The sequence below is a fragment of the Coenobita brevimanus genome, chromosome 72 (genome assembly GCF_032717465.1).
Source record: "Coenobita brevimanus isolate Jiangsu-jjx chromosome 72, ASM3271746v2, whole genome shotgun sequence".
NCBI lineage: Eukaryota > Metazoa > Arthropoda > Malacostraca > Decapoda > Coenobitidae > Coenobita > Coenobita brevimanus.
Window position 1 is genome coordinate 19,262,402 of NC_137025.1, and position 26,022 is coordinate 19,288,423.

At 40.2% G+C, this 26,022-nt stretch overlaps 2 protein-coding genes and 1 non-coding gene across 3 annotated transcripts in view; 1 reads left to right on the plus strand and 2 right to left on the minus strand.

Annotated features, from left to right (window-relative positions):
• The window catches only part of eIF6 (eukaryotic translation initiation factor 6), a 142,677-nt gene extending 119,927 nt beyond the window's left edge, over positions 1-22,750 (minus strand). Inside the window, exon 1 of the mRNA XM_080278088.1 lies at positions 22,561-22,750. Within this exon, the coding sequence (XP_080134214.1) occupies positions 22,561-22,667 (107 nt within the window). The 5' untranslated portion in view covers positions 22,668-22,750. The remainder of the gene's footprint in view (positions 1-22,560) is intronic.
• LOC145407342 (5S ribosomal RNA) lies at positions 12,598-12,716 on the minus strand. The gene has a single exon (XR_013898703.1). It is a non-coding gene; the product is annotated as a 5S ribosomal RNA (ribosomal RNA).
• A 1,601-nt stretch (positions 22,751-24,351) lies between the features above and the next one.
• The window catches only part of LOC145407192 (SPRY domain-containing protein 7), an 82,864-nt gene continuing 81,193 nt past the window's right edge, over positions 24,352-26,022 (plus strand). The window contains exon 1 of the mRNA XM_080278229.1: positions 24,352-24,499. Within this exon, the coding sequence (XP_080134355.1) occupies positions 24,394-24,499 (106 nt within the window). The 5' untranslated portion in view covers positions 24,352-24,393. The remainder of the gene's footprint in view (positions 24,500-26,022) is intronic.

The following is a 26,022-nucleotide window of genomic DNA, read 5'->3' on the forward strand; positions in this document are numbered from 1 at the left end:
AAACACCTGGGACGAAGTGAACTGTGAAAGCCATACTGCTGGAGGTGGGAGAGTAAGGTTGTGTAAACACACCAGTGACCCTCATTACCTTCCCATAATTGCTCGCAGTTTTTTTTTTAGCTTACCCTGACTCAACGTCAGACACCAGTACAGTAAGGCACTGTTCAGGGCCAGCAGCTATGAAAGCGATAATGGAATACATCATTGTTTGTATCAGTACTCTCTCTTTCACTCATACACATAAAAACAAACAAAAGAATGAGCAGTAAATGTACACTAACCCTAAGGAGCAGAAATAACTACTCAGTTAGTCCGAAAAATTATTGGGAAGAGTGATACCGAACAAAGAATGTGGAACTGAATGCTAACCTACGAGAACATGTGGGACGAAAGAGTAATTTTTTTCTGATTAGCAAATATTTTTGTTCCATAACGTCTCTTAAAATTGTAACACCCATAATCTTTCGTGTAAGCATACAGCCTAAAGACCATACCAATTCAGTTCATATTCCTCTAGTTTGTCTTCTATATTTTTCTGACAATTTTGAGGGTGGTAAATTATGTTCTCTTGTTGAAAGAAACTTACTCAAAATTAGGGCGCATGTAACATAAGCATGTAAACATCGGCGTGGAGTGAAGAGAACGCCTGACTGATGGGATGGTAGAATAGGGTTATGTACACACACCAGTGACCTTTGTTCCCTTCCCGTAATTGTTTGCAGTTTTTTATGATGTCCTAACTCAACTTCATTCACATCAAAACAGTGAAGTGTTGTTCAAGGCCGGCAACTATGAAGGGGTTAATGGAATACTGTATGAAAAACTTCAAAATGGGCGCGGTGCATGGCGCCGCACTCGCTTGCCAAGAGAAAACGAACTAACCCCTCTCTGGTAAACAAATTTTCGTGTGCTTCCCTCCTCTCCTCAAGCCTCACTGTACGTGAGGATATTTTTGCAGCCCTTTCCCTTTTCGTATTGTTTCACCATGCCTCCCAAGCACCCTGCATCATCTCCAGCATTGGGGGAGCCTGCTGCAAAGAAGCAGCAGCACCGTACTCTAATTCTGAAAATGAAATTGGAAATTATAAGACCCCATGAGGAGGGGCAGGGAGTCTCGGAGATTGGGCGTGCTTTAGGCCTTGCTGTTTCCACCACTGGAACTGTGACAAAGGAAAAGGAGATGTACAAAAATATGGCCACCTCCTTCTCTATAATTGTATACAGGTATTGCTTACTTCTTAACCCCTCTGTGAGGCAATTCAGAATCCGCAGACATGCCCCGGGAGGCAAAAGTTTCGGGAAATTTGACATGTCATATTTTTATGATTTATGTGTTTGGGATGATGGATAATGATGAAATATCAATAAAAATAATAAAATAAATATATTTTACCTACCCATTACTGAAATTACAGCTGATGAAGCTGATGAATGCAGTATGGGTAATCCATGAGGATGCCGCAGAAAGTAAACAAACAACTTTTTTCTATCTGGTGTTTTCACTTATAGCTTGAACAGAACATTCTTTCCTTATTAGAAAAACTTATTTCTTGCTTCTGTGTACAATTATTTTCAAAACAGAACTTGTTTCCATATTCAAAAAATTGTAATTTCAACTTCTGAACTTTACTAATGCTACCAGTAATTATAACAGAACTTATTTCCTCTCATTCAACAAAACTTTTCTTCTTCTTATAGTTTGAACAGAACATTCTTTTCTTATTAGAAAAACTTATTTCTTGCTTCTGTGTACAATTATTTTCAAAACAGAACTTGTTTCCATATTCAAAAAACTAATTTCAACTTCTGAACTTTTACCTGTGCTTCCACTAATCAGAACAGAACTTATTTCCTCTCATTCAACAAAACTTTTCTTCTTGTTATCCATTACTTCTGTTTGGCTAGAACTTTGCAAGTGTGTGGTAGTCACGCCAACACTCAAAACATAGTGCGACACCACATTCTTTACACCATGTGCTCACTCGGTTGTTCTTCCGCGGCTTTCTCACAGAATGAAGGCAGACATGACATGATCGCTGTCCAGTCTTTCGGGTATGTGTTGAAGGCAGCTTTTGTAGATAGTGCCTATTGGCGAATCCCGTTGCTACAAGTCTGTCAGCAGCTAGTTCAGAGTGGCGTCCAGGACGGTCTTTGTTCAGTGTTCCATACTTGGTGAGCAGTTGTCTCACCACTTCCAGAACAAAGTGCCTCAGTGACTTCTTCTTTTGGGTTTCTGCCTTGTACATATGGTAGGCATTCAGCATTGACAAATCAACCATATGAAAAAATAACTTCTTGTACCATTTTACGGTACGTCTGATACACTCCACAGTACCTATTTTGGCATCCGACTTGTCAACAAGTCTCATATTTTTTGTGTAATCAGTTACTACGTCCGGTTTGAGGACTGGTTCTTTTGTTCTATAGTCCACTTTTCCTGATGGAATCAAGTTGCCACGATGGAAGGTGCTCAGCATACAAACCTCCCGTTTATCTGTCCATCTGACACACAGCAAAGGATCACTTCTGTAGAGCTCACAGGTTCCTCGAGCGCTACGTCCTCCAAACTTTGGAAGATATTTCCTGTTCTTCCGGACTGTCCCACAACTACCAGTGTTATGATCATGAAGGAAACTACACAGGGATGGGGAAGTATACCAATTATCAGTATACAAAACATGTCCCTTGTTCAGAAATGGTGCCATCAATTTTTTTACCACAGAGCCAGAAAATCCTAGGGGATCTCTTGCAGGTACATCAATATCAGTGCCAGTGTACACTATAATGTCTAACACTATGCCAGTTAGGCAGTCACAAATAACAAAAATTTTTATTCCAAATCTGTGTCTTTTGGAGGGAATGTATTGCTTGAATATAAGTCTGCCACGGAACAGAATGAGACTTTCATCAATAACAAGTTTCTGATAGGGTGCAAAGAAGGAGCGAATACGCTCCCTTATCTTTTCAATTACTGGACGAACCTTCCAAAGGCGGTCATCAGTACTGGGATGGTTGTTGTCTGTGAAATGAATAAATCGCATGAGTAGCTGGTACCTGTCCCTGGGCATGTACTTGGGAAATATTGGGGTATGAATCAGTGGATCTCGGTTCCAGTAGTCACGAACATTTTGCTTCTTTACTTGTGGCATCAGAAGAGTGAGTGCAAGAAATGTGTACATTTCAGGTACACTGGTATCATACCAACGTTTCATTTTATTGTGTGGAGAAAAAGGATGTTTGTCCTTCATGAACTGATAATATCTATTGGTTTCTTGTACCAAATAATCAAGAATTTCACCATCAAAAAACAGGAGAAAATACTCCATTTCAGAACTGTTTTTGTCTACTCCAGCAGCCCTTGTCACTCCACTGCGAGTTGCATCAAATCTATAGCAATTTGGTATGAATCTATCACCATTTGCCCTGATAAACCCAGATCCACCAGCACTACCAATACCACCAGGCCTACGGGGAGGGTCACACACCCTGGGATCATCATCATCACCACTTTGGTCTGAATCATCATCACTCTCGTCACTCACGGGAATAAATCCATCACTGTCACTGTCTGCCATCCCCTCACTGTCACTACCACTCTCCTGTGCCATCCCCTCACTGTCACTACCACTCTCCTGTGCCATCCCCTCACTGTCACTACCACTCTCCTGGTCATCACTATCGTACTCCAAACCTGGCGATAACTTACGTTTCACGCCAGCACTACTCACTGATACCCCTGAGGTTGACGGAGTTTGTGTATCACTGTCGGAAAATCCTTCAAAATCGGTGATGTCATGCACTTCCCTCTCTTCATCAAGTCTACTAGTCACTTCAGAGTTCTGCAAATTGCTGTCCGGTTCTGCCATCTCATCTGAAGACTGTGCTGAGGGCGAAAAGTGAAGACTTCCATCTAACTCCACGCTACGCACAATCGCGCTGCCTAACCTCAGCGCGTTGCGGACGTGAAAAAAAAATCGGTCACATGTACTGTTATTACAGCATATTTTTGAAGGATTTTAGGCATATATTTGTTTGTAGAAAATTATCTTATGATTTATGAGTCATTTTTAGGTAATTATTTGAGCATAAAATGCGAAAATAAAAAAAAAATCCACCCTAAAACCCGGTACATTTGTACCAGCAGGTTTGTTTACATATGACGTCAGAGCCCAGACCCCTCTGAGTGCAACGTGGAAGGTTGGGGGTATCAAACGATGCCACCCGTTGCCTGAGGCTCTTTTACTCAAAAGTCCCGACCCGGAATCCATCAAGAGAACCCGTCTTAAGACCCGACCCGGACTTAAAGGGTTAATAGAGGGGAGGTGAAGTTTAGGTGGGGGTCCGAGGGGGTCCTGGGATGCATCCCCCTATTTATATGTGTATTTCAATGAGGAAAATCGTTCCGATATACGAAATTTCGAATTACAAAAGTTCTTTTTGGTCCCTATCCCTTTCGTATATCAAGGACTCTTATGTACAGCCATCTCCATAAATCAAGATCTATCTACGATCAGTGAATGGGGACAAAACAACCTTGTCTCATTTAATGCTAGTAAAACTAAATATATACAGTTTACTAATAGACAGATATTGCCATATTTATACATTACCTTCAGTGCTAGGTGGTGGCGACCATCATCCACTCACTTGATGTAGTGCTGCCTACTTCTTCCTTAGCCTTTATCATTCTTTTTCTGTGCCTGTCGTCCTCTCTTCCTATTTCTCCCATCTCTCTTGTCACTTATTGCTTTTCTTTCCTTTACAGGTGGCTTTACATTGAGTGACAAGCCAAATGGTTTCCTGTAAGCCAAGAAACCATTTACAACGCTGGGTGGTAACCATATAACCAACTCATATGTGCTCCCTACGTGTCAGCAAGTGGGTTGGTGGAGGGTTAGTGCCCCTCCCCGTAAAACAAATAACTCAAAGTCAAATGGCCACCCCTTACGGGATTATGGCATCTAGCAATAGACAGATAGATAGATAGACCTTCAGTGCTACTAATATTCTCATCTACAAAAGTATTGAAATTCTTGGCGTCTCACTTAACAATGCCCTCAGCTGGACCTCTCATGTCAGATCACTTGCTAAAACCGCCTCAAAGAAACTTGGATTATTGTACAGAGTACGTAACTTCTTCACTGATGAGCAGTTAGCTATAATTAATAAGAGTCATGAGCACTCTCAGCTTGAATATTGCTCACCCTTGTGGAAAGGTTGTGGTGAGGTTGCATTAAAACAACTAGACAAAATTCAGAACAAAGCTGTTAGAATCATTAACAACCCTGCCATTACAAATAAACTACCTCCCCTGCAAGTAAGAGGGAATGTTGCCTCCCTTGCATAATTTTACAGATATTTTTTATGAAGTTGCGTCCATGGTGCCATCTCTCCATGCCTTCCCTCGTGCTACACAGACATCTGGTAGCGCTCATGACTGGAATTCACTCAGCCATATTGCAGAACTTCTGCCTATCAGAATTCTTTCATTCCCCGAACTGCATCTCTCTGGAACTCGCTTCCCCAGAGTTGTTTCCCTCCAAATTTCAACCCACAGCTGTTCAAGTCTAACTGTTACAGATATTTTATGAACAGAGGACACCAGTAATCTGGTGTATGGATTATATTTTTTTATTCATTTGTTTTTCCTTCCTCCGGTCTGTTATTTAAAAAATATAATATATACATATAAATACTGTAAAAGGTTGCATTGGTATCCGATCAGTGACTGACCATAGTGCTGAATCAGTTGAACAGTGGTGGATCAGTCGACCACACAGGTGAATCAGTCAGCCACATTGGTGGATCAGTCAGCCACAGTGATAAAACAGTCAGCCACAGTGGTGAATTAGTTGACCAGAGTGATGGGTCAGTCGACCCGTGGTGGATCACTTGGCCATAGCAGTGGATCAGCCAGCCACAGTGGTGGATTGGTCCACAGGGATGGGTCAGTCAACCACAGTGGTGGATCAGAAAGCTATAGTGGTGAATCAGTCGACCACAGTGGTGGATCAGTTGGCCATTGTGGTGGATCAGTTGGCCATAATGGTGGATCAGTCAGCCACAGTGGTAGGTCAGTCGACCACAGTGGTTTGATTATTGACTTCAGTGCCATCAAACCTATACAAATCTACCCAAGTGCTCGTGGGCCCTTCGGGGCCCTCGCACTTCCTCCTGCAGAGGACTCTTGCATTTATATGCTGTTCTAGTGTAATGTTGTCACTTGGATATTTTGCAGCTAACCAATTGACAGTGTTATTTGCAGCTTCGGGAATGGAACCCAAGTTGTCCAAACTTAAGTCCGAAGTGCACACACAGACACACGGCTACTGCTACGGTTTATTTTAGTTCTACCTCTGGGCAAAAAATTCTCTGGAGATCCTATGCCGGGCTCCGGGAGCAGCGTTTTTTGTTCAAAATGTTATCGCTCATTAAATATAGTAAAAGTTTTTCGATCATGATGGGACCAAGTTTTTTTTACATCAGCGAATTTTTGTGCCAATTTTGGTGCGATTTGAATGTGTAGTTTTGACTGCTCAAAATATACAAACATACACACACACACACACACAATGTGCTCATTGAGTTCCAGATGATAATAGGGAACGTCTAGCCAAGAGACGAGCTTCATAGACAAGGAAGATACAACTTTGGGAAAGCAAATTTTACAGGATTGAGAAAATTTTTTGAAAATATGGATTGGAGAAAATTCAGAGAAACAAGAGAGATACAGAGGAAGTGGGATATCTTTAGAGACCTCTATAATTTGGGAGTGGAAAAATTTGTACCAAGAGTAAGGGGGAAAGAAAAGAGGAAAAAGGAATGGTTTAATAGAAGGTGTATGATAGCAAAAAAAGAGAGATAATGTGTGGAACAACAGGAGAAAGAGAGGTAACAACAGAACAAAGGAATTTTGAAAAAGGTATAATAGACAAATGCAAGGATGAACCCAAACTGTTTTATAGATTTGTTAATGGCAAACCAAAACAAAAGGAAGGAATCACCAAACTGAAAGTAAAGGGAGAGGTCTATAAAGATGCAGCAATGCAAGATGAAATAATGAACAAATGTTTCCAATCGGTTTTCACTAATGAAAAAGAGTTTGTGGAAGGGGAGGGAGTGATCAGAAATGTACCTGTGATAAAAGATATAAAAGTGGAGGTAGAGGAAGTGTATAAATTACTGGAAACTCAAGATGTAAGGAAAGCCCCAGGACCTGATGGAATTTCTAATTGGGTACTTGAAGGAATGCAGAGAACAACTGGCGGATAAAATTCACAATTTAATCGTGTGTTCTTTGGATGAGGGGAAAGTGCCACAAGAATGGAAGAGGGCAAATGTGGTACCAATTTATAAGGGAGGAAACAGGGAAGAACCTCTGAATTATAGACCAGTGTCTCTAACCAGCATGGTCGCAAAATTGTGAGAGAATCCTGAAAGACGGATAATATATCTAGAAGAGATGAATATTTTGGCTGAAAGTCAGTTTGGATTCAGAAGTGGAAGGTCATGTATTTCCAACTTGTTGAACTTTTACTCAAGAGTGATTGACGTGGTACAGGAGAGAGATGGTTGGGTGGATTGTGTGTACTTAGACTTAGAGAAGGCCTTCGACAAGGTACCTCATAAGAGACTAATTTGGAAACAAGAATATATAGGAAGACTGAAGGGGAAACTCCTGGAATGGATGAGAGACTTTTTGAGAGACAGACAAATGAGGACATTAATAATGGATAGGATGTCTGGATGGAGGGAAGTAACAAGTGGAGTACCTCAAGGCTCGGTGTTGGAGCCAGTAATGTTCCTGATTTACGTAAATGATATGGTAGATGGAGTGAACAGTTATTCAAGTCTGTTTCCTGATGATGTAAAGATCTTGAGGAAGATAGAGGTTGAGGAGGATTGTAAAATGCTGCAGAAGGATCTGGATAGGATACATGATTGGAGCTGGATTTGGGAAATGAAATTTAATGTAAAGATGTGTAAAATATTGGAAATGGGTAAAAGTACCAGGAGGCCATCACTGAATTATTTGTTGGGTAATGAATTAATCACAAAAATGAGAGAAGAGAAAGACTTGGGAGTGCTGGTCCAAGATAGTTTGTCACCTGAAAAACATATTAACAAGACAGTTAGAGAGATGTGTAAACTCTTGATTAACATAAGGGTAGCATTTCATTACATGGATGAGGAGATGTTGAAAAAATTGATAGTGGCCATGATCCGCCCCAGGTTAGAATATGCAGCGGTAGTGTGGTCCCCACACAAAAAGAAAGATATAAACAAGATTGAGAGAATACAAAGAATAGCAACCAAGATGGTCCCCAATCTGGCAGATCTAACATACAGAGAGAGGCTGGAAAAGCTGGATTTGCCTTCCTTAGAGGAAATGAGAAAGAGGGAAGACATGATTGCAGTGTTTAGGACCATGATAGGAGTAGATAAAATTGACCGAGAAGATCTGTTTGTATGGGATAAGAGAGCAACAAAAGGACACGGAATGAAATTGAAAAAGTCAAGCTGCTTGAAGGATATCTAGGAATATAGCTTTCCTTACAGAAGTATAGACTTATGGAATAGCCTGGACAAAGAGATCGTCCAGTCCAAAAACTTAAATGAGTTTATAGCTAAATTTGGCTTACTGAGAAACAGGGACGGGAACCCACGAGTATAGCATATTTCGTGTATATCACAATTAGGTATATTAGGTAAGTACATAAATATTTGGAACGACTTGGATGAAAAAGTGGTGCTGGAGAAAAAATTCGTGTGTGTAAAAGTAGACTAGATAAATGTAGATATGGAGACAGGACAATACGAGCATTGCTCAATTCCTGTATACTACAAATAGGTAAACACAAATATGTAAATATACACACACACATGGCTACTGCTGTAGTATATTAGAAGGCACCAATGTGTGATCTGGCACTGACTGACAAGCTGCAGTGTATTCTAGTGAAAAACATGGCTGAGTACAACACTGACTTCACTTCAAGACAGACTTTCCAGTCACCAGACATGAAGAACAGGACTAAGACATCCATCATCAGCCCTGCATTCAAAAACTTCAAATGGTTTCCTTCACCATGAAAAACACAAGGTCCAAAGTGCAAAATGACCCTAAGGGATAAAACATTTGCACTATCTGTATCTGCAGCCATAGAGTTGCTGGAAGAGGAGAGTAAGGCAAGAAAGGATTTAGAGGCCAAAAAAAAAAGGGGGAAAAAAAGAATTGAGGAAAATATTCACAATGAATGCCAATGCCACACAGTCATCTGCAGTACCAGTAATTAATGCTCAGACTTTTGGATCAGTGCCCATGACTCAGACTTCTGCAACAGATTGTGCTATAGAATAGGCGTAAAACGTGTCATCTGATGAATCTTCTAATACTGACGACCCCAGCATGTTGGTACAGTGACGACTCGATTGGTGTAGAGAGTTTCATGGCTGAAAATGCAATGCAGTACACAGATCAACAGCATTAACCTGAGAAGGGATCCTGGGTGGTAGTCAAGATAGCTGTAAATCCTGCTGAGGCAGGGAACAGTTTAAGGATTTGAATTTCAGAAAAATCAGACTTTACTGATCTACCAGAAGGCCCGTCGCCATGTCGTAAAAATACCCCCGCTAATACCAATACACCAGTCCTGTATGAGACAGCCCTAGCATGTATTCAGTATGGACAGTGGGTGTTAGCACCGAAGTGGTGACATGTAGAGGTGTACGGTACGTAGGAGGACTACTGGGCCTTGAAAGCAGGCTGTGCAGCCTATGCCCACAGTCGGTCACATAAAAAAAAAAATAAAAATAAAAAAATAAAAAAAAAAAGAATACATCTAGAGGTTAGAAGAGCACATCATATAAGGGTTGTTTTGGGAAGGTTGAATGTGCAGTGGAAGAGGGCCTTGAAGTGCATTTTCTGAAGGCGTTGGAAGGCCAGAAGGACCGCTTTGTTTGGGGCAGTCCAAATGACGTTTCCTTCCAAGTCACCCAAGACGGTTTGTGTAATTCAGAACAAATGTGTAATAGATGTTATTCAGGGCAGGACTGCAGCTATTAAAAAGACAGGGGTGTGCTTGCTGTAGGGATGAGCTGTCTCGGAACTGTATAGCTTAAGTTCAGGAAGTCATACTGGTTATAACTACAGTTCCTATCCATTCCAAGAGAAGGCCACCAGATTTTTTTACTTTTTTGTATGAAAATATATGTAAGGGTGAAGCCATTAGGGAAAAGAAGTATTTTTTTTTGTGTGTATGCCACTAAACTTCTAAGTTATACTGGTATGCTTACTTTACAAAAGTACATATTAAATATCTGTATATATACTGCAGTAATGTCAAACATGGTGAAATAGGCCTAACTAAGTCTGCTTTTTTATGTATGTGAGCATATTGGACCATATTGTATTTGTAAGGATTAGCCTACATCAGGAAGACTGCAGAATTTATAATGTGCTAACAGAAAGCAGGATTTGCCTTGTACTCTATTAACATACCGTACATAGATTACTGGTATGGTACCATACTAGTAGCTACAAGCAGAGATTATACCCTATGCTTGCTAAATGTGCATTACTGTATTACAAGCAGTCTATTTGGCTACATGTTATTATACGGAAGTATTTTGCAGATATTATCTGAAGTGAGCCTGATGATATAAAAAAGAAAAATTATTTCTTTGGTGCCATATACTATTTTTATAAACAAAATCATATTTACCTTACTTCAGAATAAAGGATTGAAGCCTTCCTTTTTTTTGTTTTTTTTTTTTGTTTTACTCCACTGCATTTAAACCTCGTCACAAACCCCTCGGTGCCTTGAAACATACAGTACTTAAAAAATTGGGGAAATTTTTTTTTTTCCTAAGTTGTTTAACTGAAAAAATACAGCATGGCTCTATTTTGTCATGCAGTCAAGAATTTTCATGGGATCTAGAAATAACTTAGTTCAAACACTGTTCGGGTGTAGCGCACTGATGTTCTACAATGATAAGCTAAGCCACTGATCTATAATATTAATACCAAGTGCTTAGTTAGTGGTCATGTGACTGGACTTAGAGGTCAGACCATTATGTCCAATCACAGGGAAAAAAATATATGGTTAAAAAAAAATTTGATAAGCCAAAAGAAGCTCCAAAGGGTGTGATCATATACTTTACCGGTAAAAGACTATGTACTGTATAAAAAAAAAAAAAAAAAAAAAAAAAAAAAAAAAAAGGGGGGGGGGGATTCCAGTTGACTGTTAATGACTGGAGGTCAAGCTGAAAAAAGTAACTGTTTCTAACTGGATACTAACATCTCTACCCTACACAGTATACCACACTCTCAACTCACTGCTTTCGGCCCTAATTCCCTCTCCCCCTTTCCCACTCTCCCACTTATTATTATGAACCTTTAATGGGTTTCAGTAAGACTATTAAGCTGCCAAACTGTATCAAGGTTATAACATTCTTTCACACAGAATTAGGCAAAACAAAGGCTACAATATTCAGTAAGTCATTTTAATGTTTCTTCGGTCCATATCCGATATCGACAGTAAATATTGGTACCGGAAAAAATGCAAATATCAGCGATATATCAGTTTAGCAAATCGTATCGGTTACAGCATTAGTTGCGCGAGACGTATGATTTTCCAGAGATGGGATGCAAACTCCACCCAAACCTCCCATGTCAGGGGAGAACTCACCATTAGCCTATGGACAGGGGCATGGGGTTCCTAGAGAGGACTATCCAAGTTTGATTTGGAGTTTTCCTTCTCATAGGCAGACTGCCAACCAAGGCTGATGAGTTCCACCTACCCTGCCAAATGACTGTTGGCTTAAGTATCAACAGCTCATCTGCCCTGTGACAGATCTTGTTCTTAGTCTTGTGGGCTGTCTAACCATCCTCCTCATTGGCCTTGGTCAGAAGAGTTGCTGGATTAGTCGCCAACGATCCAAACATAAGACAGGTAGTAGCTACCGGTACTGGATTACCAGTGTTACCAGCAGCAGAACAGTGGGTAAAACCTCACCACACAGGCATGGCAAATGTAGCTGTCATCTTACAATATCATGATCTTTAGGAAAGTAATTTTAATAAGATATGCAACACAGATAGTTATCTGCCATTTTATATAGAATGTGTAGAAAAAAAAAAAAAAACTATTTTGAAATTTTTAAGAAAGTCACCAGATCGCTTGTGGCAGCCTGTATCCGACTGGATGCACTGATTACCAACAATCTCACAGACAGATGTGTCTGTTCATCAAAAAATCAAATCCATAGGAAACTTAATGACCCAGCCTAACCTAACCTAATTTATCCTAACTAGGGGGCTCTGCACCCCCAGGCCTTCCCTAATTTAACCATCAATGACTCACTTAATCTTACCTTAGTTAACCTCCAAATATCTATTATGCAGAATCCCCATTAAGTCCTAACTCAATAAACTTCATCTGTCATAACCTAACCTATCCTAAACAAACCCAACCTACTCTAACTTCATCATTGCCAGACGCCATGTATCCCACACGGGGTGGCCAAGGGCTTAGATTTATTTGTTTTACAGGGAGGGGCACTAATCCTCCACCAACCCCACTTGACACGTAGGGATGCCAACAGCATCTGGTGTTCCCAGGCGGTCACCCATCCAAGTACTAACCAGACCCAACGTTGCTTAACTTTGCTGATCGGACAGGAAGCGGTGTACTCAACGTGGTATGGCCGTTGGTTACTTAATCTATTAAAATTGTCCATACCTAAGTTAAAATAATGGTAGAGAATTTCAATTTATGCCAAAAGTAAGACATGCATTTGATATTTGGCAACAAGTTATCTCGGTAAATATCGGTTTTCTGCCCATACAGTACTGCGTTTTCCCACAAAACTTAGGCTTTTCTGATGGATTTTGATGTGATTCATTCGATTTTGAGCATCATTTCAGTCAGAAATGGCCAGATTTTGAGATATGACCCCCCTGCAATAATGGGGGATCTTTGGTCAATTTTTACACGTTGCCCTCATCCGATTTTTCCATCCAACCTGAGTGTTTCCTGTTGTTTTGGTGTGATTCGATCGATTTTGACCTTCGTTTCTATCGCAAGTCGCTAGTTTTTGTTGAACGCCATTAGCGACTTCCGGTGGAAAGGACCGGTCCAAATCAACAAAAATCACACCAAAAACAACAGAAAACACTCAGGTTGGATGCCTGTTATCAGGTGAAACGTATTTTTTTGCGGTTCTTCCCCCTCCCCCCAAGAATACTGGGGGACCTGTGGGAAACTGGGGTTTTAGGTGGGGGGAAAAACGCAAAAGCGAGTGATTTCCTACTGGAACTGTTATCAAAATCAAACGAAAAACGCTAAAATCCTACGGAAGAAAATAATTTTACGCTTCTTAGGGAGTTTGTGTTTCCTAACTGGGGGGCAAAGCCCCACAGACCCCCCAACCCTGGCCATGTTTCCTAACTGGGGGGCTTTGCCCCCCAGATGCCCCTTAATATTAATCAAACCTCATCTAACCTAACCTAACTGGGTGTAAATAAGAAATAATGCATTTACCTAGCAGTTTACAGGTCCTCGTCTGCATCTGAAGAGTCGTCTGTAGCTGTAACGGCAACTGGTGATGGGCGAGAGTGCAACACTTTCTGATCCTCACGTAAAATGAGACTTTTGCCTTGATTTGGGTACTTTGTTCCTGTTGATGGTAAAATACCACGTGATCGTACAAAGGCTACAGCTTTATTTTCTTGCTGGTAGAACTGCGAAATAGCAGTGAAGTAAAAAGTTTTGCAGGCTTCCCAGTCCATGGTTGGGGACGAACTGACTTTCAAGTTTCAAATCTTGCGGGCCCTAGCGTGGGGCATTTGAAATTCTACTTTAAGTGATTGGCTGATTCATGTGCTACGCATGTGCTTTATCCACCCACACACATAACATGCACCAACGAACACACAAAATTGTCCGTCCATGGCAGGGAAAATCTCTCTCCCATAGAAAATAATAAATGTAATAAATTGCATAACCATCAACGGTTGATTTAAGATGGAAGTGTCATAGAAGAAAAAATGCTTAGAATTGTGTAAAGTATAAGGTGAGTTAGCCACTTCTGTTGTCAGTGAGTTGGGTGTAAGTACGAAATAATACCACCTATCTGTGATTATGATTGGCGGAAGTAAATCGCGTGTAACTCGTTTATTATCAATTTGCGAGAGAAATGTCATAGAAGAAAAGATTCTTAGAATGACCAATTCTACTACAAAATGTTAACGAAAAGTCGAAAATCGGATGAGGGCAACATATAAAACTTGACCAGATCTTTGGGGAATCAGGGGATTTAGGGAGGGGAGAAACACAGAAAATGATCATTTCCAAGTGAAATGAAGCTGAAAATCGAATGAATCATACCAAAATCCATCGGAAAAACCTAGGTTTCGTGGGTTAAATAAGAAGCTCAAACTTATCCTAACCTAACCAAATCAAACCTAACCTAACCTAAAACCTAACCTAACCAAACCAAACCTAAGAACCTAATCCAACCCAAGGTAAATTTTTAGAAGTAACTAAGGTTTTTTTTTTTACTATTATTCTTTTGGTTTCCAATGCAGAATAGTGTGTTCTAATTAATTTTGACCTTTATTTTTCGGGGAAAATCCCCCTTTTGGAATTTTCAGTAAGAATTCCAAAAGTAGGTTTATCCCCCAAAATCAAGATCAAAATTAATTCAGACACACTATTTTGCATTAAACTAACCTAACTTAACCTGACCCAACCTAACCTAACCTAACCTATGGCCTGACATAGACCGAGTGCACACGCCTGCACCAGCCAATATGGCGCGACATTCATCCGCTACTGAGTGATAACCTAACCTAAGCCACTACCGTATATGACTAACCCAACAAAATTCGCTCCCCCAACTCAAACTAGGCTTCAAATGTAAGTCTTAGTTAGCATAGTTCAGGGATGTAATATAATGAAAATCAGTAACGTTGGATACTTCCAAAGTTATACCCAACCCAACCTAACCCAAACTGAAAGTAACCTGCTATTCAAACCTTACATCTTCTTACCATACTCGTCGGATAAGGACACTGAGCATATTGGGGCAAAACACCATGGGACCTAAGAAATTCAATGCCTGAATCGTTGTTTTCAAAGCATCTTTGAAAAATGTGGCCGGGAACCAAGGGACGCCTGCTGCACTGGACTGCCATATCTACTCTGCTTTGAAATGGAAGCTGGAGGTAATGGGGGGAGCAGCGCAAACGCTGATTGACTGTAGGTGATCTGGTGATGGCTGTGATTGGCTCACTTCTCACTGGCGTCAAGAGCTCAGTTTGAACTGAATTTCGTTGAGCCAGCAAGTCATCCTATAGTCCTACACGCTTAAAGCGGCCCCTACAGGTGTGCCTGTCAGCTGTGCGCTGCTGCCATATTTCCAACTGACCTCCCATACAGGCAAGGTCATCTAAAAATATTTGTGGATGGCTATGGTAGAGCCTAGTATAGTTCTACTTATACAAAAAAGCTATAAGGTTTTTATGAAAGAATCGTTTTTTGTTATAGTAATTACAAAGACCTTTGTACAACTTGGCAGAGTTGCTCATGCTGTGCTGCCAGGTCTTTCAAGGCGGATTTGGGTCAGATTAGTGTCACACACACGCACGCACGCACACACACACAACACACACACACACACACACACACACACACACAACACACACACATACACACCACCTGTCGAAATATAATAATAATAATAATAATAATAATAATGATAATAAATGCATGCACACACACACACACACACACACACACACACACACAGATGATAAAATACAGAAATGGTTCAATACAGAATCCAAAAAATCAAAAGAAAGAAGAGATTTGTTGCGGAACAGATACAGAAGACACAATAGTGAAAGGGCGTATAATACCGTATTTCGCGGCATATAAGACGCACTTTTTTGTCTCAAAGTTACCTTAAAATATCCCCATGCGTCCTGCACGTTAGACTAAGGCAGGTTAGTTAGGCTTCACTGAGAAGAAACTCTTATAAAGATGATCATCTCAATGCTTAGCAACCACAGGTGTTTTCTACAGTATGCAGACTTGATTTTATTTTTAAAAATAATATACACTAGTGTGTATATGCAGCAGATTTAAGAAACACCCGAGATCAGAATCACATAAAACTTTCGCGGGTTTGTTTACAGCTCAACTGGCTAACATCGTGAAGATATTTAGCAGTTTAGCAATTTAACAGTTTAGCATCCGCACTATTCCAGCAAGCTAACGTACATGATCACTGGTGAACTGTCTGCTAACCTTCTGAAAGGCAATCATGACCACTTTGCTTGCCATCGATTCACTAACGAGCAAAGCAATCATACTGGAGAGATGCTGGTTAGTGAAACTGCCAAGTCATCAAAACAGACTTTCGTCACGTATGGATATACAGTAACCCTAATTAGGTCAGTTACTTTTGTGACATTTTGTGAGTATATATATGCAGCAGATATTAAAACATGCAAGTTCAAAAACACAAAGCATTCACGGTTTGTTTTCAGCTCAACTGGCCAATACCGTCAAGGGGTTTAGCGGTTTAGCAACTTAGCAGTTTAGTGTCTAGCGTACACCCTACTCTAGCAAGCTAACATGCTCACTGGTGAACTGTCTGCTAACCTTCTGAAAGGCAATCATGACCACTTTGCTTGCCATCCATTCACTAACGAGCAAAGCAATCATGCTGGAGAGATGCTGGCTAGTGAAACTGCCAAGTCATCAAAACAGCCTTTCGTCACGTATGGAAATTCAGTAACCCTAATTAGGTCAGTTACTTTTGTGATATTTTGTGAGTGTATATATGCAGCAGATATTAAAACATGCAAGTTCAAGAACACAAAGCATTCACGGGATTGTTTTCAGCTCAACTGGCCAATACCGTCAAGGGGTTTAGCGGTTTAGCAACTTAGCAGTTTAGTGTCTAGCGTACACCCTACTCTAGCAAGCTAACGAAGTTACAGCTTCACTTTTTCAGCTAAGTGAAGTACTTTAGCAATGTCTATGCAACTCAGGGCACACCCAATTACAGTATTTTGTTATGAAAATAGGATAAAATTCACTGAGTAGCATAACTGATGCAATATCTGAAACAGCAGTGCCTGACGGGCATTCATATCAGCGTCCGCCATTTCTGCTGTATTCTTAGCAGACGAAGCGATCAGAATGATTGACAACGTTCACTCTCTGCATCTCTGCTGCCTAAGCAAAGCTCTCATGATCGGCAATGGGGATCATTTAGGCCGTAACGTCCAAATTTGTTAGGTTAGGTTAGGTTGTAAAATCGTTTGCCATTTTGGACGTTACGGCCGAAACGACCAGAATCCTAAGGTGTAGGTGAGAGTTTGGTGTGGGTGTAGTTAAGGAAGTAGAAGTGGGAAGAGTCAGGCTAGGGAACTGATAATCCGCTTATTATAATTCCTTCAGCCCAGCAATGTATTTTATAGGGTAGTTTATTCATGCTCGCCATATGATTTTATTCAGTTCAGGAAACATGTACTGAGGAGGTTAATGTGGGCTGTATCAAATGCCCCAAGTCTGAATATCGCCTGTGCTCAGTTAAAACGACTGCCAAGTTAAAATCGTATGAAGTGTGGTATAAGCAATTCAATGGATGGTACTGAGGACCATTTACTGTATGAAAGTGACAGTGAAACAGTGATGATGACCGTGGTGATGACTTCCAGTGATGCTTCAGGACTCGGGGGAAGTAGTGATGAATTCTCAGGATTTGAAGACGAGTGAAATTTTCACCATGTCAGTAATATGAAGTGAATATAGGTTTTAGGTGATCATGACAGATGCAACCATGGAAAATTTAGGATCAATGGTGCTGTACACCTTTAGTCTTGCACTGACGATGTTTGGATGAATAAATTGTTTGAGATGTTTCATGTCCTTAAGTGATGATATTTATATTGAACAACCAAATACATTTTGATGTTTTTGGCATATAATAAAGCCACTGGGTACTCCAAAACGGACTGATGTAAATGTTTCAGAGGTGAGCGAATGTTGCATGTGTGTACATGTGTGCGTGTCTGTGTGTGTACCATAGCGACTAGGAGGCAGCAGTGTTAAGACCAAAAATGGATGTTTTCACAGTACTCGAATGTTTTGAGATGGATGTCTGTTTTTAGCAAATTCTGGTAAGAGAAATATGCATTTTTAATTGTTGATGCTGGAAGGAAAACAGCTGACAGTAAGGGAGTGATACTGGGAGAAGAGGGTTGAGCCAGTTGTCTAGCGCTTGGGATGCAGCAGTGTTGCTAAGAGATAGTTTCACCATTCTCGACATGTTTTGAGATGAATGTCTGTTTTTAGTAAATTGTGATCAGTGAAGAACGTATTTTTAACTGTTGATGCTGCAAGGGAAACATCGCTGACAGTGAGGAAGTGATACTGAGAGGAAGGGGTAGAGACTGCTGTCTAGCGACTGGGAGGCAGCAGTGTTACTAAGGTGTAACAATGGATGTTTTCACCATAGTATGTTTTGAAATGAATGTTTATAGTAAATTATGATCAGTGAAGCATGCATTTTTAATTGTTGATGCTGCAAGGCAAACACAGCTGACAGTGAAGGAGTGATACTGAGAGAAGAGAGTAAAAACAGCTGTCTATCCTGTTCCCAAGCAGCCTTGCTATATTGAACTTTGTAAAACATTGTAATTTGTGTATTTACAAGTGCTACCTTTTTATATTATTTGTGGAGGTAATTACAGGTTAGTTAGAGTGCATGATTAATGATGGTAGTAGTCTGATATTGTGCTTGAGCCAAGGCAATGTGAGGAAATTCTGTAACTGGTGTGGAATATGACGGGGTTCTTTTAGGATAAATGAACTGATGTGAACATTCATTGTATTTTATGTTTTCGTCAGTGAATGAAAGAATAGAGTTTATTGACTTCATTTGTGGTTTTAAATTCATAAAATATTAAAAACAGTGTTTAGATCAGTTTACTGATACATTTTTATCAACAAAGTTGAGATGGCCTCGTGGTTTTAAGTCACGTTTTGTTAAGATGGGGTTTTGTTTTCTCTTTTCCTGTATCATTCTTTGTACATAAAAGAAGAAACTAAAGGATGATGAGCAGTACTGAATAGAGTCTGAAAGGTGAGTGTTGTATCTAAGTGAGAGTGTCTCATATCCGTCACGTTTTGTCAAGAAGGGGCATTGTTTTCTTTTCCTGTACCATTCTTTGTATATAAAAAAAGAAACCAAAGGCTGATGATCAGTAATGAATAGATTCTGAAAGGTGAGTGTGTATTTGTGTGGTAATGGCTCTTATCAAGAAACCTTACTGCAGTCTTGGTTGGGGCAAACTTTTTTTCCACAGAACTGCCCTGCCAGAATTAGGGTGCGTCTTTCACAATGCTGCGTCTTACATGCCGCGAAATACGGTAATTACAAACAGGCAAGAAACGACTATACAAGAATAAGGAGGGAAGCCCAAAAACAGTTTGAGGAGGATATAATAAATAAAAGTAGTGATCAACCAAAGCTGTTTTACAGCTATATCAGAAGCAAAACCAAAGTAAAGGATATAATACAATCCATTACGGACGAGGGAATCACTTATACACAAGAGAAAGATATTTGTGAAGCACTAAATAAGAATTTCCAATTAGTTTTTACAGAAGAAAAAAATTTTGAGAGGGACTATGTGGAACAGGCATGTCCACACATACTACCAGATATACAAATAGCAGAAAAAGTAATACAGGAGGAGTTAAGTAGATTAGACAGAGGAAAAGCAAGTGGTCCTGATGAAATTTCATGTTGGGTATTACGAGAATGTGCAAAGGAGTTAAGTAAACCATTATTTTTAATTTTAAAGAAATCCTTGAGTCAAGGTAAACTACCTGATATTTGGAAAAAAGCAAATATTGTCCCCTTATTCAAGAAAGGAAATAGACAAAATCCACTCAACTACCGACCAGTATCACTGACCAGTGTTGTAAGCAAGGTACCGGTACAGTAGAAGTCCTATTTTTCGGCATCCATGGGACGAGGCAAGTGCCGAAAAATCAAAATTGCCGAATTATCAAAAACCCTACCCACTCAGTACCTTACATGTTTCAGTGAACACTATCATCACTACTCATATCATTACAAATGTGTTTGGAGAGAGTACTGTATACTGTTTGATACTGTACAATACTGTAATGAATACAGTACTATACATGAATATGAAAAATAAAGAAATTAGTGAACATACTGTATATAAATATAATGGTACAGTAGGCCTACAAGTTCATAAACTTATAGTAGGTTCCTTATTTACATATGTACAATAGAAGGGATTGATTGGAGTCTGCTACTGCTGGAAGAAGTCCCCAGCAGTAGAAGGTCCTGCAACAGGCTCTAAGGACTCATGGAGAATTTCAAGACTGACAAAAAAAATCGGAAAATCTGCAGAACAATCAGAGATTTTCGTAAATGGGACTATTTCTCAAAACTGCCGAAATGTCAGATTTGCCGGGGAATTGGATGCCGAAGAATTGGACTTTTACTGTATTAGAAAAGCTTATAAGAAAAGCTTGGGTAAATCATCTAGAACACAGTATGATAACAGAAAGACAGTTTGGTTTCAGAAAAGGAAAATCATGTGTTACTAATCTGTTGAGCTACTATGACAGAGTAACAAACACAATACAGGAAAGGGAAGGATGGGTGGACAGTATCTATTTAGATTTCAAGAAAGCTTTTGACACAGTACCACACCAAAGACTTTTATGGAAACTGTACCATCAAGGAGGAATTCGAGGCAAACTGTTTTGTTGGATCCAAGACTTTCTCAAAAAAAGAGAAATGAGGACAGTACTAAGAGGAAACTACTCATCATGGAAAGAAGTGACTAGTGGAGTACCACAGGGTTCAGTGCTGGCACCAATCATGTTTCTAGTGTACATAAATGATATAAACAGTAACACTGGAAATGAGAGCTATCTGAATATGTTTGCAGATGATGCAAAAATACAATGGAGAATTACTAACACAGACTCTTGTAAAGAGCTACAAGAAGAATTAAATAAACTTCATGAATGGAGTAGTACATGGCAAATGGAATTCAATGTGGACAAGTGTCATGTAATCAAGTTTGGTAAAAGTGGAAAAAGACCTGATTGGGATTATAAGTTAGGAAATAAAACCCTATACACATCAGAAAGAGAGAAAGACCTAGGTGTGATTATCAATAACAGACTATCTCCGGCTGACCACATCAGCGAGAAGGTACGGAACATGTATCCACTGCTTGCAAATATGAGAATAGCATTCACATACATAAATGAAGACATGCTAAGAAGGATAATAACATCATTCATTAGACCAACCCTGGAATATGCATCAGTAGTCTGGAGTCCTCATCTCAAAAAGCATATAGACAAGATTGAAAAAGTTCAAAGGGCCGTTACAAGATGGATACCAAGCTTAAGGGACCTAAGCTACGAAGAAAGACTAAATAAACTGAATCTACCAACACTACAGGAGAGAAGGAAAAGAGGTGACATGATAATGCTATATAAGTGCATATCAGGAAAGGAGAAAATAGACATAAATGATTACTTAACATATGGAGAAGCATCAGCAAGAGGACACTGCAAAAAACTGCATAAGAAGAGAGGTGATAAAGAAATAAGGAAATTCAGTTTCCCAAACAGAGCAATTGATCAGTGGAATGCACTACCGAATGAAATAGTGTGTGCCAAAACAATTCACAAATTTAAGGATATGTACAATAAATATGGTCTAAGACACGGGACAATACGAGCTTGACTCATTCCTGTAAAGATACAATTAGGTAAGAACAATTAGGTAAGAACAGTGAGAGGGGAGGGGGAGGGTAAATGGTGGGCTGTACCAAGGCCACCTAAAAATAGCCTTGGCCTACGAGAGGTCAGTGGATGTGTGGCAGCAAGGCACAGGTGACAGACGCAGCCTTCAGGGGCCACTTAAAATGTGTTATACTATAGCTGGGTTGGAAGGGGGAGGGTGGGATGAGGACACCCAAATATTATTATATCTTCCTTAAAACCAATTTGCGACGGAAGTGTATAAGGAAAATGTTGATGAACTTGAGGAGATGAGTGTGTAGAACATAATAAAATTCATAGGAATGATTATGGGCTGGAAACTGATATGCATTATCTCATGGTGGTAGCTTCATTGGGATAATATTACCGGTACGTAATAACATCAACACAGCGTACTGATAAAACTTCAAATATGTCCTGTATCTACGGTAACCTCTGTCACAACAGCATATAAAAGATCAATTTCAATGGGAAATAAGGAAAAGCAGTGCCTGTGACCAGAATTAACGAAGTGTTGTGTCGCCTTGAACATTACTCTGACAACATCGAAAACATACAAATGAACCAAATTTATCGTTAACTTATGTGAACAATTCAGATGGGTCCCTTAACATCCATATGTGATTATAAAGCCAAATCACTCAAGGACAAACTACAGTATCATGACAAGAGGGCATGACAACCTGTTATAATTCACCTGTAAAAATTTGCAGAGGCCCCAATGCCAGCTAGGCAATACGAGTTCGTAAGCTTGGCAAAAACCCCTATTTCATTTGAGCCTTCAAACTGACAGCGAACAGCCATTTTTACGGTAATTAATCCAGCACGTGCCTCGTCTTGCAGTCAACAGTACACACTAGCCACTACCACTGCGAGCCTACCAAGGCCACCAGGCAGCTGGCAGCTCCTTAACAACAGGGATGTTGGCTTTAGTAATATTTATGCTTTTTTCATAAATACGTTCACACAAAAGGCCTCTGAGAAGTAAATTCAGCATTATTCAGTGTGCAAAACAATTCGGTTTCTCATATATATACTGTAATATTGATTTAAATATACTTTTTGCCTAAAAGTTCTTTCGAAAGATACATTCTAAAGCTCAGCCTACACCGCGGAAAATTCGAACACTTTTGCTCATCATTGTACAACATGGTGCAACTACAGAGTATTTATATTATTTCAAACAATAATGATGGTATTGCTATTTTCTGGAATTCTTCTCAACTTACTTTCCTCAATGGCTAATTTCAGGTTTGATAATAAAAAGAAAATACGGTAATACGGTATTTTTATCTGCGGTGTTTTAGTTTGTCAAGCTACTGATCACGCAAATACAATTATATACAGTACGCTTTTATCCATTATGTATCATATGCATATCACGTAAAACATTAAAATGTTTGTAATCATAATAAAGGGATTTCATCCCCAACCTACAGTATGCAGCTATGGGCCATATAGCCCTGCTAGGTTACAGGAGCGCGCTACCACTCCCGGCAAGGCAGTCCCGGGCGAGGCTCGAACTCGCAATCCCCCGATCACGACTCCGATGCTCTACCACTGAGCCACCGTGCCCCCATAATAACAATAATAATAATAATAATAAGCCTCATACATTGTCATACTCTACCCAGCCATAGTCGCTAACAAATATACTAGTCGGTCCAATGTAAGAGAAACCGTTAGTGTGTACCAATGAAGGACATGTATAAAACAAATAAATGACTGATAGTAATGAAGATAAGGGAGAGAGGAAGAGAAAGGGAGTCGCGTCGTGTTGGTGGGTGTTTTGGCCATCCCTCACCGACCCCATACGACCCAGTGATAAGGGGGGGCGATGTCATCATCTTAGGCTGGGGCCGCTGATGCTGCTCGTATGCTACTTTTCCCTCCTGTATGTAATGTATCTTATAAATTCCTTCAACATTTTATAACATAAAATCTAACTTATTATTTGCTAAAGGGCGTATGGCTACACCCAAGAATTTATAACCACTGATTGTACTGTATATACAGTGACTGTATTTGCTGAAGAAGATGTGTGACAAGACCTACCACCTTCTTCTTGTTGTACAAGCACTATCTATGTACTTTTACAACAATAAATATTTCATTCATTCACGTTGCTGTCGAGAGTATAGAAAACCGAAAACTCTTCATAATGTTATGGCAGATGTCACACATTCGGTGATTTCGAATCCATTTTTGTTCGGTTTAGTTGATATTATCATGCCATTATTAGCTACAGCATATTTCATTTTAATTGCATGCTTTTGCTGCATATTGCAGTGCAATAAATTTTGTATTTGCCTCCAAAGAAATCGGACATTTTTAAAAAATTCCTTGCTATAAGTTGTATACTATATAATTATTTCACTTTCCTTCATTTTATTTAATTCAAGGGCAAGCGTGGAAAGTAAAAGAGAGAAAGTCTCATTATTCACAAACGGGATACAAGATTCAGTTACATCGGTGTCGAAACTGAGAATGGCCGAAGTGCAGTAAAGTCGAGGCCAATGACAACTACAATATGGCCTTTTATATGTGCTGTTTTAAGCATTTATGTGGCACTGCCCCCCACACGAGTGTTCCTGTTCGAACCACACCCACAGTGATATTGGACACAGGCTATATGGGTGAGATCTGAACCCTTTTTCTATTTCCATTGTAATAGCTGCCTGTGTAGACTTGTATTTTCTGGCCTGGGCTGTGTTGCTTTAGTCGTATTTTTAGTCGAATGAAACAAATCGTCACCCAAGTCTACCCCCAGCAGAGTGCTTAGTGGCAGTTAGTGCAGTCAAAGGTTAATATTTAGCAGTAGTCACAACGCGATTTCAACACTGACGCTATGCTTATCAAATGCTTTTCTGTCATTCGTGTGATTTTGATAGTCTTTTCTATTTATCTATAGCCCGACGCCCTAATCCCGCAAAGGGTGGCCACAGACAAAATGCCTCCAAGTCACTCTGTCACCCACTGTTTGACTGCCCTCCTCCCAGCTCACTCCCCCCTCCCTCATATACCTCTCAACTCCATATCTCCACCTCATTCTTGGTCTCCTCCTCCCTCTCCCTCCCCTCTAGTTCACCTACATACACCCTCTCAGTCTGTCTTTAATTCTCCATTCTCTCCACATGTCCAAACCACCTCAGTGTATTTCTCCTAATTTCCTCAGCCACATCCACATCCATCCTACAACGTTCTTTCACTTCTTCATTTGTCAACCTGTTCCTGCATGTCACTCCACATGCTCCTTTCAGGTAACTCATTTCCACTACTGTCACTCTTGACTTGTTCCCCTCTAGGAAGGTCCACGCCTTGCTTCCATAGGCTACATACCTTTAGTGATGCTTACCTTTAGTGATAGTTAAGAGGAATAGGAGTCAGTGCTCATAAAAGATGCCTCTTTTCTGTTTTACAGTCTCAGCATACTTGTCATACGAATTTTTAAAAGCATTCACACTCTGGCTCATGACTACTTCATCCGGGAGACTGTTCCAATGGTTCACTACTCTTGCATTAAAAAATTTTGTCCTGCGTGTGGTTCTTTGCCTGAGTTTGGCTATCTTCAGGCTGTGTTCTCTGGTGTTTGGTTGATTGTCTCTTGATGCAAGTTGAAGAAAATTTCCTTCTTTAACCGCATCAATACCATGGAGTACCTTGTATGTCTGGATCATGTCACCACGTATCCTCCTTTCCTCCAGTGTGGTGAGGCCAAGACGGGCCAGCCTTTCCCCGTAGGACAGTTCAGATAGCTCCGGGACTAGTTTAGTGGCTCTCCGTTGTACTTGTTCTATATTGGTAATGTCTCAATGGGTGTAAGGTGACCATGCTTGGACACTGTATTCCATCTGGGGTCTGATCAAAGATTTGTACAACGGGAGAAACATCTCTGCATCCACGAATGTGTAAGTTTTTCTTAAGAGTCCCACCATGGAGTTTGCACTGGCTGCTGCCTTGGCAACTTGTACGGTTGGCTTCAGGTTGGGGGTAACGTATATGACTAGGTCCTTCTCCTCCACTGTGGTGGTTAGTGGAGTGTCACCCATATGGTACTGGTACTCTGGATTTCCTCTCCCAAGATGCATGACCTTGCACTTCTTGTCGTTGAATTAGAAGCCATTTTCTGCTCCACTTCTGTAGTCTGGTGATGTCCTCC